This window comes from Myxine glutinosa, chromosome 9 (assembly GCF_964187855.1).
Source record: "Myxine glutinosa chromosome 9, kmMyxGlut1.1, whole genome shotgun sequence".
Taxonomy (NCBI): domain Eukaryota; kingdom Metazoa; phylum Chordata; class Myxini; order Myxiniformes; family Myxinidae; genus Myxine; species Myxine glutinosa.
This window is the reverse complement of record NC_136269.1, coordinates 55,470,710-55,487,127: the sequence shown is the minus strand read 5'-3', so window position 1 is coordinate 55,487,127 and position 16,418 is coordinate 55,470,710. Positions and strand designations below refer to the sequence as shown.

Sequence of the window (16,418 nt, the reverse complement as noted above, 5' to 3'; positions counted from 1 at the left end):
CTTTCCCCGGTCACAGCACGTCCATTGATGAAGGCAAGCAGGTGGTGGAAGGGATCCTCGTAGCGCGTCTCTCGAACAAAGGGCAGCAGGCAGGAAGGTGGGAGGGAATGTACGCGTCTCTTGGCGGCTTCCCACAGCGCGTTGAGTTACCGGCGCGTTATCACTCGCGTAACCCAATAGAGGCTCGGCCTCAAGCTCAACCGAGCGTCCACTTTGGTACGAGCGCTTATACTTAGTTCATGCGCGTCTTTTCTCCGAACTCGTAACTCTCATCAATACTCAGTCATGCGCCTCCCTTCGCAGAACTGCAAGCTCACCTCTCCACAGAAGGACTCTCTACTGCTCGTGGGGCTTCGCGCGACGGGTTTTAGTGCCACGCCCTGAGCCTTCTTGAACGTTCCCACCACACCCTGTGACGCATTGCCGCAGCCACTCCCTTTGAGCCCTGATTGGCGGCTCCGCGCTTACCATCAGCTTCTCTGCCGTCCTCATTCGGTCCCTGCTTGATTTCCAGGCCTGCCTCGTGTTAATTCGCGCCAAAAAGCCAAAGGCAGCACAAGGAGGCGTAAGGCGGCATAAGGCAATGGAAGCGGCATAAGGCAATGAAGGAACCTAGTCTCATTATTCTACTCAATGCAAAACTAACACAGGAAAAGGACTATGCTCACAAATACTAAGAAATAACTGCACTACCGCGAGGCTACATGTTGTTGTTGTGTGACTAAACTATGAGGGGGAAATTTAACCTTTATTGTACAAAACTCAAAACCGCAACAATATATATATAAGTTATATACGATATTATATACGAGTTATATACGATTATATATATATAAGTTATATATATATACAACAACAATACCCGAAAGAACAACAAGCTTTACGAGAGTTACGCAACATGGACGATGTGGTGTTCTTACCAGCGGACAAAGGACGGGCAACGGTGCTCATGGATCGTCTTGTATACACGAACAAAATGCAGGATATGTTGGCTGACCAAAGTACTTATGAACGGTTAACCGCAGATCCAACGAAGAAGGAGGAACGAAGGTTAAACTCAATGCTTGCCAGATTAAAAGCGACTGGGAGATTATCAGCTGCGGCATACAAACGTCTGTACAGCAGTAAGGGCATGGCTCCCAGGGCATACGGGCTACCGAAAGTGCACAAAGAGGGATTATCCGCTACGGTTAATCGTTTCCTGTATTAATGGTCCATCATATGCGCTATCCAAGTTTTTGGCAAACACTTTGAAGCATTTGGTGGGGATGACAGAGCGAACCGTACACAATAGCACAGCATTTGCTGAAAGAGTGAAGCAGCTCACCATCGAGGCACACGAGACCATGGTTTCGTTTGATGTCGTGTCTTTATTTACCAACGTGCCCATAGCCCTGGCGATTGAGGTGGCAAACCGGCGTTTGATGGAGGATGATCGATGGAAAGAGACTGCGGGAGCTTTAAGCCCGATGGACGTCTGGGACATGCTTTCTACCTGCCTCTCTTCCACCTACTTTGTATTTAATGAGGTATATTACAAGCAGGTTTATGGCACCGCCATGGGTTCCCCGGTATCGGCTGTGATTGCCAACATGGTGATGGAGGATTTGGAGGAACGCACCATTCCAGCCCTGTTAGTGCAACCACGTGTTTGGTTCCGGTACGTGGATGACACATTTGTCATCTGTCATTCTGATGAGGTGGGCATCGTCCATGAGACCATAAATAAAACTTTTTCCTCCATTAATTTCACCATTGAAGAGGAGAAAAATGGAGCCCTTCCCTTCCTGGATACACTCGTAGCAAGGGATCCCAAAGGAGCCTTAAAGGTAATGGTGTACAGAAAACCTACACACACTGATCGCTACCTTGATTTCAAGTCTTGCCATCCAATGGAACACAAAAGATCGGTGGTGCACACCCTCTCAAAAAGAGCACGTGATTTACCATCTACCTTTGAAGACAAGATGAGTGAGGTGGACCATCTTCAAAATGTGTTAAGGGCAAATGGCTATCCTGACAGCTTGCTACCCAACAGGAAAACGATAAGGGCTTCCCCACACAACAGGCTGAGACCGCGAGAACAACCAAAGGGTTGGTGTGTTCTCCCTTTTGTACCGGGGGTTTCACAGAGGGTCGGCAGAATTTTGAAATCGGCAGGAGTGAGGGTGAGTTTCACACCGGTTTTCACCCTTCGCCAAGCCCTTATGAGGGTCAAGGACAAGCTTCCGAGGAAGGATAGGTCAGGGGTGGTATACGTGGTGCCCTGTGGTTGTGGAGCTGAGTATGTGGGTGAAACCGGGAGGACCTTAGGTCAACGTATTACTGAACACCAAAAAGCATTTGAATGTAATTATCCTAGCAGATCTGCTATTGCCAAACACGGCCTTAAGGAAGGCCACACACCTTTATGGGACAGGGTTGATATTTTGGGCTCCACACCCAACAGAAACAGAAGACGTGTTTTGGAGGCTTGGCACACAGAAGAAACTGTTACCTCGATCTTGAGGTCGTTGACTTACCGGTAGCGTTTGACCCACTCTTGTGTAAACGAAGCAGGCATTCCGTACTTTGAACAACGAGTCCACATAATATATCACACAAGGTTTTTATTCGGACAAATTGCCCCCTCCCACCTCCAATCCCTCCAAACCACCCCTCTCCCACAACCCCCCCTCCACTTCCAACCCCCTCTGATTCCCCCCCCCCCATTTTATCCCCCCTAAAACCAACCTCCTTCCCGCATTCACCTTTACCGCATAGGGCCACATGTGATGATCTTGATAATGTGTCAATTTTATTTTGTCTTAAAAAAAAAAAGGCTTTAATATATTTACAGTTTTAATTTAATTTACAATTTAATTGTTTGCAAGTTTAACTTTTGATTAAATGTAATGATTGTTCCAGATTTTCTCAACACTTGCGTTATAATCCAGCATTGCTTACAGGATTATTTTGAGCTGTTAATATGCGGTTGATTTTTGAATTTGGTCGGTAACGTCTCTGTTCACGAGAGCGGTGTGATACGGTTTCATTGGCTGTCCAGCATTGCCCACCCCACTTTGCATATACCCCGCCCACTGTGCATGTAAGGGGATGTTGAGATGATTTTATCACTCTTGAGGAAGATTAACGGAGGCGTGTGGCTTCACATGTTGTTAATCGAAACGTTGAGTCATTGTTTGTTCAATTAAAGGTTGGAGATCTTACCATGGAGTCATTTCATATATATATATATATATAATATATATGTTGGAACCCATCTGTGGATCGGTCCCATCGGCCGATGGGTCTGACCCGTTTGCGGATCCGCAGATGGGCGACCCATCTGTGGATGCACGAGAAATGACGGTGCAGACCCATCGGCCGATGGGTCTGCGCCATCTGCGGATGTGTTGTTCACCTTGAAGGAATGTGTATGCATCAATGGTGGATGAGTATGTTTATTTGAACCTAAAAATAAGCAATTGATGTCATAAATGTTTATAAAGCAGTCCGTGACATGTGGTTTGTCGATAACCGTTTGTGGATAAGATAAAAATAAGATAATGTCGCTCCATTTAAAAACGCTGGTCTACTTCGCTGGTGGCACTGGCAGACTCAGCTCTCCATTGTTTATATAGCAATTCCTGGCATGCCTTAATCACCCCAAAGCTAAAGGTGTGGCTTCGTAATCGGGGCATTGTCAATTATACTAGGGCATGCCCGTACTATATATAAGCTAGGACGTGCCCGTACGTGGGTGCCCGTTCCTTGCCAAAAAAAAAAAAAAAAAAAAATTTGTGTAGGGGTGTGTGTGTGTAAACATCCTAGGGCGTGCCCGTACGTGGGTGCAAAAAAACATGCGTGCAAACAACAACAACAAAAAAAAACTTTGAAACCACGTGGCAGTAACGACCACAGAACCCCCCCCCCTCTATTTACATGAATGGTTTGGTCCATTCGCAACGACCACAGAACCCCCCCCTCTATTTACATGCAATGGTTTGGTCCATTCGCAACGCCAAAGCGAACGGCGAACGGCTAAATCGCCATAGCTCGGTAAGTACTTGTCCGATTAATTTCAAACCTTGAAAAGGCACATCCTCGGGTCCCCAGCAATATACCTGGCAAGTTTAAAGTATATCGGACCCGTGGTTGTCGAGAAACAGCGGTCACAGACAAACAAACAAACGTACAAACGTACAAACAAACACACAGAGATTACTGGAATTATAGATAGATAAACACAATAACGCATTATGTGATTCTATGAGGCCCTCAGTGTGATTCTATGAGGTCCTATGTGATTCTATGAGGCCCTCAGCGATGGGACCGATCCACAGATGGGTTCCAACATATATACACAAATAATTAAGTTAAGCACCCCTACACAACGAATTAAGGTAAGCACCCCCTAATATATATTCTTTGTGTATATGTATACATTGGCATATATTCTAAGGTATGTGAGATCAAATAATGATTGGTATGACATTAGCAATTATCCATTGATGAAATTGAGTGATCAAAGTGAAAAAATGTGATTGGTTGAGTCAGTGATCCGATCACGTGGGTCCTACACACGTTATTGACGCAAAGATCGCTAGAGGTCTTCTCAGAACAATGACTGTACGTTAGAAAACATAAACGTCATCCACACTGTCCGTGATGGACCTATAGCTCCATACTTAAATTGAGGTGAAAATATGCCTAAAATTCCCAAAAAATTTCACCTTAAATTATTCAGAATAAAATATTGAAAACGGCATGATTGTTATGTTTTTATGTGACCATAATATCACTTCTCCAGAAAATATAGCAATATCATGGGTATATTACACTGTTTTGACGACAACAAACTTGTAATGTGCGAGGTTGTAAAAAAACGGGGGGGGTGCTTAACTTAATTATTTGTGTATATATACACACAACGGCCAGTCAATAAGTAACCTTAAAATGGCGATATAAATTTGAGAATGTAATGTGTGTAGTTGTAGAAGACATATGTTATATCTATGGGTAAGAGTCATGTTTTGCCTGTATTAGATCTGGCAACATTGAGCGTATGACATCAGTAGAGCAGTTCCAAGATGGCGGCTCCCTTAGAAGCATGCACCAGAGAGGAGCAACGTTCTGTCATCCGTTTCTTGGGAAGTGAGGATGTGAATCTTGGGAAGTGAAATCCATTGCAGAATGAAGATGCAAGAGGGTGACGCATGTTTATCGCTGCAGCAGGTGTATGACTGGGACAGGAAGTTTAAAAGTAGAGTGTCCAGTGTTGCAGCCGCTGCTCGCTCGTGCCGGCCTCACACAGCCGACACACCAGAAATGGTTGCAAAAGTTGAGTGCGTGCTAAGGGAAAACTGTCGCTTTACGCTGGGTGAAGTGGTCTCCGAATTGAACATTAGCCATGGTTCAGCACATCATATCATTCACAATGTGCTGGGGTTCCGCTAAGTGTCTGAAAGGTGGGTGCCTAGACAACTCACACCTGAACTGAAAGAACAGCGAGTGGATGCATGTGAAGAACTTCTGCGATGTTATGAAACAGAAGGCGACGCTTTCTTACAGCGCGTAGTGACTGGTGATGAAAGTTGGGTCCACTCCTTTCAGCCAGAAACAAAGAGGGCAAGCAAAGAGTGGTGCCATTCAACTTCACCGAAACCCAAAAAATTCCACACACAGCCGTCCGCTGGAAAAGTGATGCTGACGCTCTTCTGAGATAGCCGAGGCCCACTTGTAGAGCATTACATGCCCAGATGGACCACAGTCAACAGTGCATCATACTGCGACCTCTTTAAAAATCATCTTAAACCAGCAATCAGATCAAAACGTCGTGAACTACTCACTACTGGTGTTTTGCTGCAGCATGACAATTCTCAGCCCCATACTGCCCGCGCTACAGTTGCAACAATCGAGGACCTGCATTTTGAGTGTCTTCCTCATCTACCTTACTCGCCAGACCTCGGCCCTTCGGATTACCACATCTTTGGGACACTTAAAGAGGCGCTTGGGTGAACCACTTTCCGATCCGATGATGTCCAAGAGGCAGTGCACGAATAGCTACACAAGGAGCCAATATATATATATTTTTCTTGAGGAATCCAGGCCGGAGTAAAGTACTGGAAAAATGCATTGAACGCAATGGAGATTATGTTGAAAAATAACACAATTGTTACACACGTGCATGCAATAAACAAGTTGTGAAAAATATTTTATGGTTACAGCACAGCTTGGAATGACATATACTGATGAATTTTCTAGGTGCAGAGACTGGAAACCTTGCTAGACTGCTGGCTGGGATATGAGAATGGCGTTGAATCGCTGAAGGGTTGGCTCAAGGCCAAGGCTGAGAGGCTAGAGACCTGCAGGAGAATTGGGGGATCTGGAGACAATATATCAGCACGCACAGCTTTGCATGAATGTCAGGTAAAACGAAGTCGTATTTAACAATGTTGAGATAACAGAGGAAATACATGCTTTTTTTCAATCAATGCATCACTCCCGATTTAACTCACGTTGTCCTCCTTGTTTTGCTCTCTTTCTCTTTCTCTTTCTCTTTCTCTTTCTCTTTCTCTCTCTCTCTCTCTTGATCCATCATTCTCGATCTATACACACACACACACACACACACACACACACACACACACACACACACACACACACACACACACACACACATAAGCGAGGGGACCCAGTAAAATGGAAATTAAAAAATTGTGAATGTGATTATTTGTTGATATATTTATTTGTTGATTTGAATTTATTCGAGGGGACCCAGGACTTTTATGTTGACATATTATTGATGCTGTTATGCCTCATTGTCAGGATGGAAGTTTATGTTATTAGCCCGTTTATTGACAAATTTATGTTTACTGCACAGCAGGAGATGGGGTTTTGTAATCACTTGGGTATGTACAATATAGGGCATATTGTTTTTCCAATTTCAGCTTTGGCCTCCAGCATTTTCAGGTTTGGACTCTCGCATAACGTTATTTTCCTGGATGCCGCACAAACGGCTGCACCGATCGCTGCACAGCTGCACCGATCGGACTCGGTGACCTCGGACAAAGACCATTTATAAGGACATGGATTGAATCCCTGCTTGAGAGAATGCCAACCCCCTCCCCGCCATCACGGTCATCTCTCCAACTCACAATCCCACGAGATATGCGGAAAGGACGACCCAAAACCAATTATCTTCTTTTTGATTCGTATATAAACATCATTAAAAGTAAATAATGACCTCGGCCAAAGTTCAAACGACGTGGGTTTAATCTCTACATGAGAGAATTCCACATAGCTATTTGGGTGGTGTATAAGCCAACAGATCGCTGTCTCCATGGATCTTGCCGAGGCCGTAACACCTATCGGCTCAAAATCCTTTTAACTGTTGACTTGGTAGTTTTTACAATGAAGGAAACATTAACAATGTTGTTAAAAGTTTATTTTGTGATTAATTTGTGATTGGAGTTATGTTGTTTCATGTTTGGAATGAAAAGAGATATCGAGTTCCAGTGAATGGACGACATGCTGTGATAGTTTCTACTTCCTAAACGTGAACATCGCGGATCGCCATATGCAGATTCGCCATGGACCCACGATCGATGTTTCTATACGTGAACGTACCCGTTTGTTTGCGAACGGGTACGTTTTTCATGGAAGTCCTTCACGAACTTGCTGTCCATGTCTGACGTGCGACTGAGGGTGCTACAGGAATGTGGAATTTATTGGTTTCATGCTTAGGTATTCGCCGTATCTGCATTGCCTGTTTGCTTCTGGCCTCCCACCCGTGCGTAGCATGTAACACGAGTATCTCACTAGTTATGATAATACAGAAGAGGCAAATCAATAATTTGGTCAAAAGTTCAAAGGTCAGCATCACATAAAATCGTCAATTTTCATCAGATTGACCTGAAATTTTAAGAATTTGCATATCGGTCACTGAATTGGTTCACCAATCAAAAGCTACAAGCTGACTGTTTTTTTTTTTAGATCAAAAGGTCAAAGGTCAGGGTTGTGTAAAATCATCATTTTCACCCGATTGACCTGAAATTTAACGGTTTTCGTCATTTTGATCATAGGTAAGAGGAAGAAGACGTCTGATACAAACGGATGCAGACAGGCTTTGCATTTTCAGATGCTTTCTCATTAATGTTGTGATAAGATCAATGTCAATTTGGATGTTGATCTCATTAATAAAGATGAAATTGGGGATATCTTATTGTGTGTAGCCTTTGAAGCTGGGATTGTTTTAATTTTTGCCATGATACTGGAGTACTGCAAGGTGGGTTCTGGGCGACCACGTGTGACGTCACGTCGGAAGGATAAACATATCTGGTTGGTGCTCCTTTGGAATCGGTTCCAGACAGCAAGTTTGACAGCTCGCAGGATCCCCAGCTTGAGACCTATCAGTGCCAGCACTGTCAGGAATCGTTACGCAGGCATACCATCTGACATGACGACCAGCACGACATCCAATTTTGTTGCCACGTCACAACATGCGTGCCTAGCTTGATATAGGCAACGTTTGAGGTTCAGGAGACAAGATTGGGCAGCTATCCTCTTTACAGTTGAGTCGAGGTTGCATCGACAACAGTGATGGTCGTGGTCACATTTATCGATGGGAAGAGGAACGTTTTGCTGACGCATGCACTGTGCAATGTTCTTTGTTCAGCAGTGGAAGCGTGATGGTATGGGAAGGCATCACCACACATCACATAACCCAACTGGAGGTGTCGTGCCGTGTACGGCGGAGTGAGGCCATTGTGGGCTGGGCCGAGTGAGGCATGTGTTGGCGTTGCCTGGAATAAAGATGGTGCTTGATCCTATCTGCGTATCCGCATCTTTATAACAAAGACATTACAATTGGCGACGAGGATTTTTCGGACCATGGCTACGTCGTATGGAAAGGTCCCAGAGTATGCTGGGGACAACTTTGAACTTTTTGCACGGCAGCTGAGCTTTTATTTCATCGCAAACGACATCGTCCAGGTGGGGAAGCAGGAAGTGATTCTTCAATCGTCCCTCTCGGCGTAGGTTTTCCGTTTGCTGTGTGATTTGATTTCGCTGGCGAGGACGTCGGATGATGCTGTTACCTACAAGTCCATGGTGAAGACGTTGCACGATCATATTAAACCAGGCAAGTCACCGCAGTTATCGCGGTAAGAGTTCGACAACCTGGTTCAGTTTCCCGATGAGAGGGTAGCTGATTTCGTGGCCAGGCTCAAGCAGCTGGCGGGGGATTGTCGTTTTGGTGACGATGAACGATCACAAAGATTGAAGGATCGTTTTATCGCGGGGTTGCGAGATGAGAAGATGGTCGCGTCAATTTTACGGATAACGTTTGAAGAGATTACGTTTGCTAAAGCGGTTGAAGCTGCGGCTGTTGTGGAACAAGCTAGAAAGGATGTTCGCGCCATTGTTGGGGAGGACTCTGCGGTTAATGCCATAAGCTGCTGGAGGGTCACGGGTTTGAAATTCTTCTGCGGGAGGGTCACGTGCTCGCAATTCTCCAACTGGGTCGGCGGATCAGGGAATTTCTTCTTCTTCTTCCCGGATACATGCAAGCAGTGCGTTACAGGCACAACTACCACAGCAGCCTTGTCAGGGATGTGGTGGTTCACATTCTCGTGGGAGCTGTCCATTTCGGAATGCGGTGTGTTACCGGTGTGGTAAGACTGGCCATGTGTAGAGGGTCTGTTGGGGCCGTGCACCGTCATCGGTTGATGTGGTCGGGGCTGGCAGTGAGTTTGTTCAACAGGGCGTTTTTCCGATGACGTCAGCTGCGTATCACCCCTTTGTGGTGGGTGTCAGTGTGAATGGCAGGTCAGTCAACTTCACAGTGATAACGGGGCATCAGTCAGTCTCGTGAGTAAACGGATCTGGCGTCAGTTGGGTTGTCCGGTGTTAGCCTCGATACACACAACCTTCGTACTTGCACAGGGGAGATGATAAAGCCATTAAGCTTGATGGATGTATTGGTTCTTTATCGGGACCAGCAAGCGGTGTTGCCTTTGCATGTGGTTGATGGTTCTGGACCATCTCTACTTGGTCGTGATTGGTTGCACACCATTCGTCTGGATTGGGCAAACATTTACAGTGTGCGTACGTCATTTCCATCTCCTTCGCGCTTGGAAGGGATCTTGGAAAAATACCAGCTTCTATTCGGGCCTGAACTTCTATTCTATTCGGGGAAGCTCAAAGGTGCTCAAGGTCACCTGCACATGAAGAAGGTGTCAGTCTGCGATTCTGTAAGCCTCGACCAGTGCCATATGCCCTTCGCGATTGTGTCAAAGCGGAGCTCGATCGATTGGAAAAGATTGGGGTCATTGAACCAATGGAACACTCTGAGTGGGCGATGCCCGTGGTCACAGTGCTTAAGCCGAATGGAGGTATTCACCTGTGTGGTGATTTTAAAGTGACTGTTAACCCCAACCTTTGTGTGGAGCAGTATCCACTGCCATCCATCGACGAGATATATTCAAAGATGGCGGGGGTCGGTACTTCATGAAGTTGGACTAACGTCATGCGTACTTTCATCTTGAGATCGCGCCGGAGGATCGTCACCTCCTTACCGTCAATACGTGCCATGGTATGTACCAGTATGCCCGCCTTTGTTTCGGGATCGCTTCAGGTCCAGCAACGTGGCAGAAGGCGATGGATCGTCTTTGTACCGACTTACCTGCACAATGCTGCTTGGATGACATCCTCATTGTGGGCGCCACGGCCGTACAGCATCTTGAGAACATTGACAAGGTGATGTCTAAGTTAGCTGCTCATGGCCTTCGCTTGAACAAGGAGAAATGCTTATTCTTTCAGAAGCGAGTGGAGGACCTGGGGCATGTCATCATCCCAGAGGGGCTGTCACAAGCCCCTCAGAAAGTAGACGCTATAGCTGACATGCCCAGCCCAAGGGACAAATTTCAGCTTTGTTCCTTCATTGGGCTTGCTCAGTATTACCAGAGACATGAGCTTGCTCTGCTGACTCACATGCTGCGTCAAAATGTTTGTTGGAGGTGGAGTTTGGTGGAACAAGCAGCATTTGAACGAGTCAAAGCTCACCTTACTGCAGACATGGTACTCGCACATTATGAACCGTCACGTCCTCTCATTCTGGCGTGTGACAGCTCATCATACGGCATCGGTGCCGTCTTGTCTCAGGTAATGAGTATGTATCTGAGGTGTTTGCTGTGTTCATGCATGCTAATGGTATCAAACACCCGAGGTCGGCGCCTTACCACCCAGCTACAAATGGCCAGGCTGAGTCATTTGTCAAAGCATTGAAACATGCCTTGCGTAGACGCCAAGCGATTCGATCTGTGCAGGGAAGGGTTGATGTGTTTTTTCATGCCTATTGTAATTCATTGCATTCTACTACACAGGAAACGCCTGCATTCCGCATGTATGGCCGACAATTGCAGTCGCGCCTGGACTTGCTTCGACCTGGTGCACCCAAAGTTGTTACGGCACCCAATGTTCGTTCATTCATGGTGGACCAGCCAGTTTTGGCACGGGACTATGTACACCGAAAGAAATGGGTGCCGTCTGTTGTGATCCAATATTTCGGTCCAGCTAACTACTTGTTCGTACTTTGGCCGGGCTTATCTGGAAAGTCATGTGAATCAATTGTTGGCTCACTCGTCCGGTCATTCACACAAAACCAATTCCGTTCCGCCGTGCGATGTGTCCTCATTCATTGAGCTGCCTGTGACCACGTTTCGGCCAGCTGCCCATCCATCTGTGGAGCCGGATGTTCATGTCAGTGAGAGTAGTGTGTGTTCCTCCAGTTTCGGTTGAGCCTAATTTGGTGTCTGGTGGGGAGCCGTCATCTGTTTCCAATGCATCACCATCGCCGGTCATGTCCACGGCTCAATGCCCGCGTGTTTCTTCTAGACACATTGTGCGACCAGCATATTTGAGGGGCCGAGTGAGGCCTGTGTTGCAGTTGCCTGGAATAAAGATGGTGCTTGATCCTATCTGTGTGTCCGCATCTTTATAACAAAGACATTACAGAGGTCATTAATAGCAATTTGACAAGTATTTGGTACTGTGATGAGGTTCTCCATCCTCACATCGTCCCATTCCTGCTGGTTCATGGACATCACATTACACCTGGACAGGATAACGCATGCCCTCATGTCGCACGAGTGGTCACCGACTTCATTGCACAACAGAACATTCCCACACTTTCCTTGTCAGCTGTTTCACCTGATCTTTGTCCCATACAACATGTGTGGAATGAAATGGAACGACAATTGTGCCATCTTCAAGACCATCCGGCGACATTGGCTCACCTGTTGCTGGCCTTGGTACAGATCTGGAATGACATCCCTCAAGCCTTCTTCAACCATCTTGTGTCCTCATTGAGGCATCATTGCCGAGCGTGTGTCAACGTCACACTAGACCTAGTGTCACATGTGGTCACACTAGATACTGAGCAGTTAACTGACTTTTGACCGCTCCCCTATTCGAGCCTCTGGAGACATGTCTTGCACACACGTGTTGACATTCTCATGTCGATTTCATATTTATCAAACACTACATATTGATATGACTAAACAACGCAATGTGTTTGTTTTCATTTCTCTTTTCACATCGGTGTAAATGATGCACATACACTTTTTCCGCTAGTATATACAGTATACAGTATATATAATACTTACTTTCTTTTTTTCTCTTTCTTTGTCATAGGAGATTGAGGTAAAACTTAAAGTCAAACATCCTGAGTTGGAGAAAATGAACCATACTGTTCAAGAACTATTGTCTGGCTACGATCACAGTCCCTCTGTGAAGGCAATCCTGGAGGATCTTCAGCTGAACTGGACCAGTATGTCCACACAGGTGGGTTCAGAATAGCTCAGTCATGAACATACTGAGTTTTGTGTGGGCACATAATGTACCATCACTGCAAATGTTTAGTCATTGGATAAACAACGCCACACTTATTGCCAACAACATTTGGTAGGAATTTCAGGACCACAAAATTGCATTAAATGAAGAACAATCCTCATGAAATTAGTAAGGACAATCTCACAACTCTGCTTACTTACTTAGTTACTATTGTGATGGCCTAGTCATGAGGACATGAAACTAGCATCCCAGAAGGTTTGGGTTCAAATGTACTTTCCAAGGTGATCATGTGATCATGTCATGTGCGATCTTGTGACATCCTCTGATAAACAAGTGGCGAATGGGACCATGGACATCTGTTGATGATCACATTGATAAATGAGTGTGACCATTTCACAACTTTTGGTTGACATAGATTACCTTGCAGGAAATGCTAAAATATTACGCCGTGGTACAGATTGGGGTCAGTAGTTGGTAGACTTGAAATGTACAGAATGGACTTCATAAGAAATTCCACCACTGTACTGGTGTTATGACATTAGTCCAGACAAATAACACATGTGCTTTGGTGTTTCATGAAAGTATTTCCCCACAATTGTATTCACTGCTCGGAAACCGTGTTTCTTCACTTGAAAAACCGATTGTGTTCGCAAGGTGTGTTGAATTCAGGTTTGGCTTCTTGCTAAACATCACTGTCATGCCAAGTTGTGTATGTCGCACTCATTGGCTTTGTAAAAGAGTTGTATGCTTTTCTTGCAGTTGCACAATGTGAAAGGCGGGCTCCATAGGCGGGTGGAAATGTGGAACACATACAACGATGTGCTGCACAAGACCAGAGGGCAGCTGGCAAACACAGAATACACCCTTGAGGATCATCTCACTCTCTCAGGCTCCTCAGACATGGTCATGCTGCAGGTGGAAAGGCTGCAGGTGTGCTCCTATCAACTGTATAGTTTGACCTAGCCATTGTTTTACATCAATATAAATCAATATGAATGGTTTTGTGACGTCAGATCAAGTACTCTATTGATGGCAGTGAATTTGAAGTCAATTAAAATGTATACGTGTCATATATTATCACTATAAATGGTGTACCTGTAAATATCAAATTGTTGGTTTGACACACGTAATTTTGTCACGGTGTGTGCAGATTGATGGATTTTTATGGATTTATCTGAGAGAAATTGCTTATCGTCATTCTCACATAATTTTATCGGTTTTAGACATTTTTCTATGAGCACTCATTAACACAAGTTTCAACTAGAACGTCACTCGGTAGAACGCAAACCTCCGCCAGATTGAGCAGTTTACGTTTTGCATCCACTGATAGGTCAGATCTGGATCCAGACCTCAACCAAAATCAAATCGGCTTGTTCTTGTCACCTAACAAACTCATCCACCAAGTTTTGTCGCAAGTCGTCCACAACTTTTTGAAATATCGTGCTTTATATCGTTTTTGTCCCTATCGCTGATTCGAGAAGAATCACTTGACTAATTAAAAAAAAACTCTCATATCCGGATCCGCATTCACATCTTCATCAAAATCGAATTCATTTGTCCTTGTCTCACACCCAACCAGCTCACCAAGTTTTGTCCAAATCCTTCCATAATTTTTTGAGATATTGTGCATCATATCGGTTTTAGCCCAATCACTCAATGGTGAATGAAGAATGTCTGAAAAAATTAATTTTCCGATCCGGATCCCTACTTCACCAAAATCTAATCATTTCGTCCTTGTCACATACCCAACCTCTCCACCAAATCTCGTCCGAATACATCCACAACTTTTTGAGATGTCCTGTTCACAAACAGACAGACACACGACATCTTTGATACGTTTATCTGGGAGGAGTGGGTGAATGGAGTTGGTGTGGTCAGTTACTGGAATGAAGATATAGACCCCCATTTGTTTTTGCATAGTTTGAAGACTTTTTGAACTTTTTATTAAGGACATATGGATAGGGACAAGTCGTGCTGTTTCTTCGTGCGCTGTTGGGAGGTGGTGTTGTAACCTGTAGCGACTAGAGAAGGTTAAGAATGCCTTGCACATGTTAGGGTTAGGGTTAGGGTTGCGGTTAGGGTGTTTATGACACCTTAGGGGTTTTAGTTTCTCGAGAACTGTTTCGGTTTAATTGATATCCCCGTAGGAAATGACTTGGGTTAATTACCTTAATTAATAACCAACCGGGTTTGGACATCGCTGAGAATGAAAAGTGCATTCTCCATTCGGTGCACTTTGTAATCAAATTGCCTTAAGCGTGGTCATTCGCGGAGTTGATCTCCGGTGTGCTCCATCTGCACACCATTTGCCATTGTAGTTGCACTGTAAGCAGTTTTTTTGCGAACTGTGCACATGACAGTATAGTTTGAAAACATTCTTCCCTTTGTTATTTAGCTCCCCCATGAGCCCTAGACTCTTATATAGAAACATCCCATACACATGGGTTATGCCCTGGGATATCTGAACGATGATCTTACTATAATTCACCAAATGTCCGTCCGTCTGTCTGTCTGTCTGTCTGTCCGTCCGTCTGTCTGTCTGTCCGTCCGTTCCCAGGTACCGCAAAAACGGCTGAACCGATCGCAACAAAATTTTGGGTGGGTAATCCTGGGACCCCCTGGAGTAAAATAGGGTATATTGTTTTTCCAATTTCAGCTTTGGTCTCCAACATTTTCAGGTTTGGACTCCCGCCTGACGTTATTGTCCCGGGTACCCCGGGTACCGCAAAAACGGCTGCACCGATCGCAACAATACACCTCCATGCCCGTGGGATTCCCACGGGTGACCCCACTAGTTGGTAAAATTTGTAACCCAAGGCAGGAATATTACGAATACCAACACTTTTACAACAGCTTCCTGTTTTCCTAACGGGCCCCTATGCTAGCAATAAAGATAACAGCTTAATCAGAAGAAATTACAACAATGTCAGCTCAACAATTTGGTGGTGTAATGGTTAAAGTCCCCACTCTTAGTTTGGGAGGTCAGCAGTTTGATCCCTAGTTGAGTCAAACAAATAGGGCCGGTGCAACCACTAGGCAAACTAGGCAGTTCCCGAGAACGGCGAAATCTATGGTCAGTAAAAATGAGTGAAAAAAAACTATGTGTGATATCACACAAGTAAACAAGCGGACTGCCAGCCGCAAGCCAGGCGAACATCCCCCACCCCACCTCCGGGGATGCCAGTGAATGCCCCGCAATTTTGTATTCAAGTAAGAACTGCAAACACCACCTGAAAACAGCTGGTAATGGGGGGTGCCATTGTAACATCCTCAGCACCACGAACACCGTCTGAGTTTTTTTAATTTTTTTTGTATACAAGATCGAGGCTCATGTAAGAGCTAACATCAATCACAAAAAAGGACAAACGGACACACAAAACATGCAATAAAGGGAGCGGGAGACAAGATGGGGAGAGAGAGGGAAGCACACAAGTGCAAGAGTAGAGAACAGGGACAACGGAAGATCTGTGGGAGGGAGAGGGCTTGTGGCGAGGAGGCATGGGAAGGCGGTGGGGGGGGAGGGCGTGGGGGGTGGGAGAGGTATAAAACACATGGACCATCTTTAGTGTTGTCTTTAGACCATG

The 16,418-nt window shown here is 45.3% G+C and overlaps 1 protein-coding gene across 1 annotated transcript in view; it reads left to right on the top strand.

Moving 5' to 3' along the window:
• LOC137435376 (nesprin-1) overlaps nucleotides 1-16,418 on the top strand; it is a 375,431-nt gene that overhangs the window by 242,779 nt on the left and 116,234 nt on the right. Inside the window, exons 80-82 of the mRNA XM_078784359.1 lie at nucleotides 6,247-6,411; nucleotides 12,676-12,825; nucleotides 13,594-13,764. Of these exons, the coding sequence (XP_078640485.1) occupies nucleotides 6,247-6,411; nucleotides 12,676-12,825; nucleotides 13,594-13,764 (486 nt within the window). The remainder of the gene's footprint in view (nucleotides 1-6,246; nucleotides 6,412-12,675; nucleotides 12,826-13,593; nucleotides 13,765-16,418) is intronic.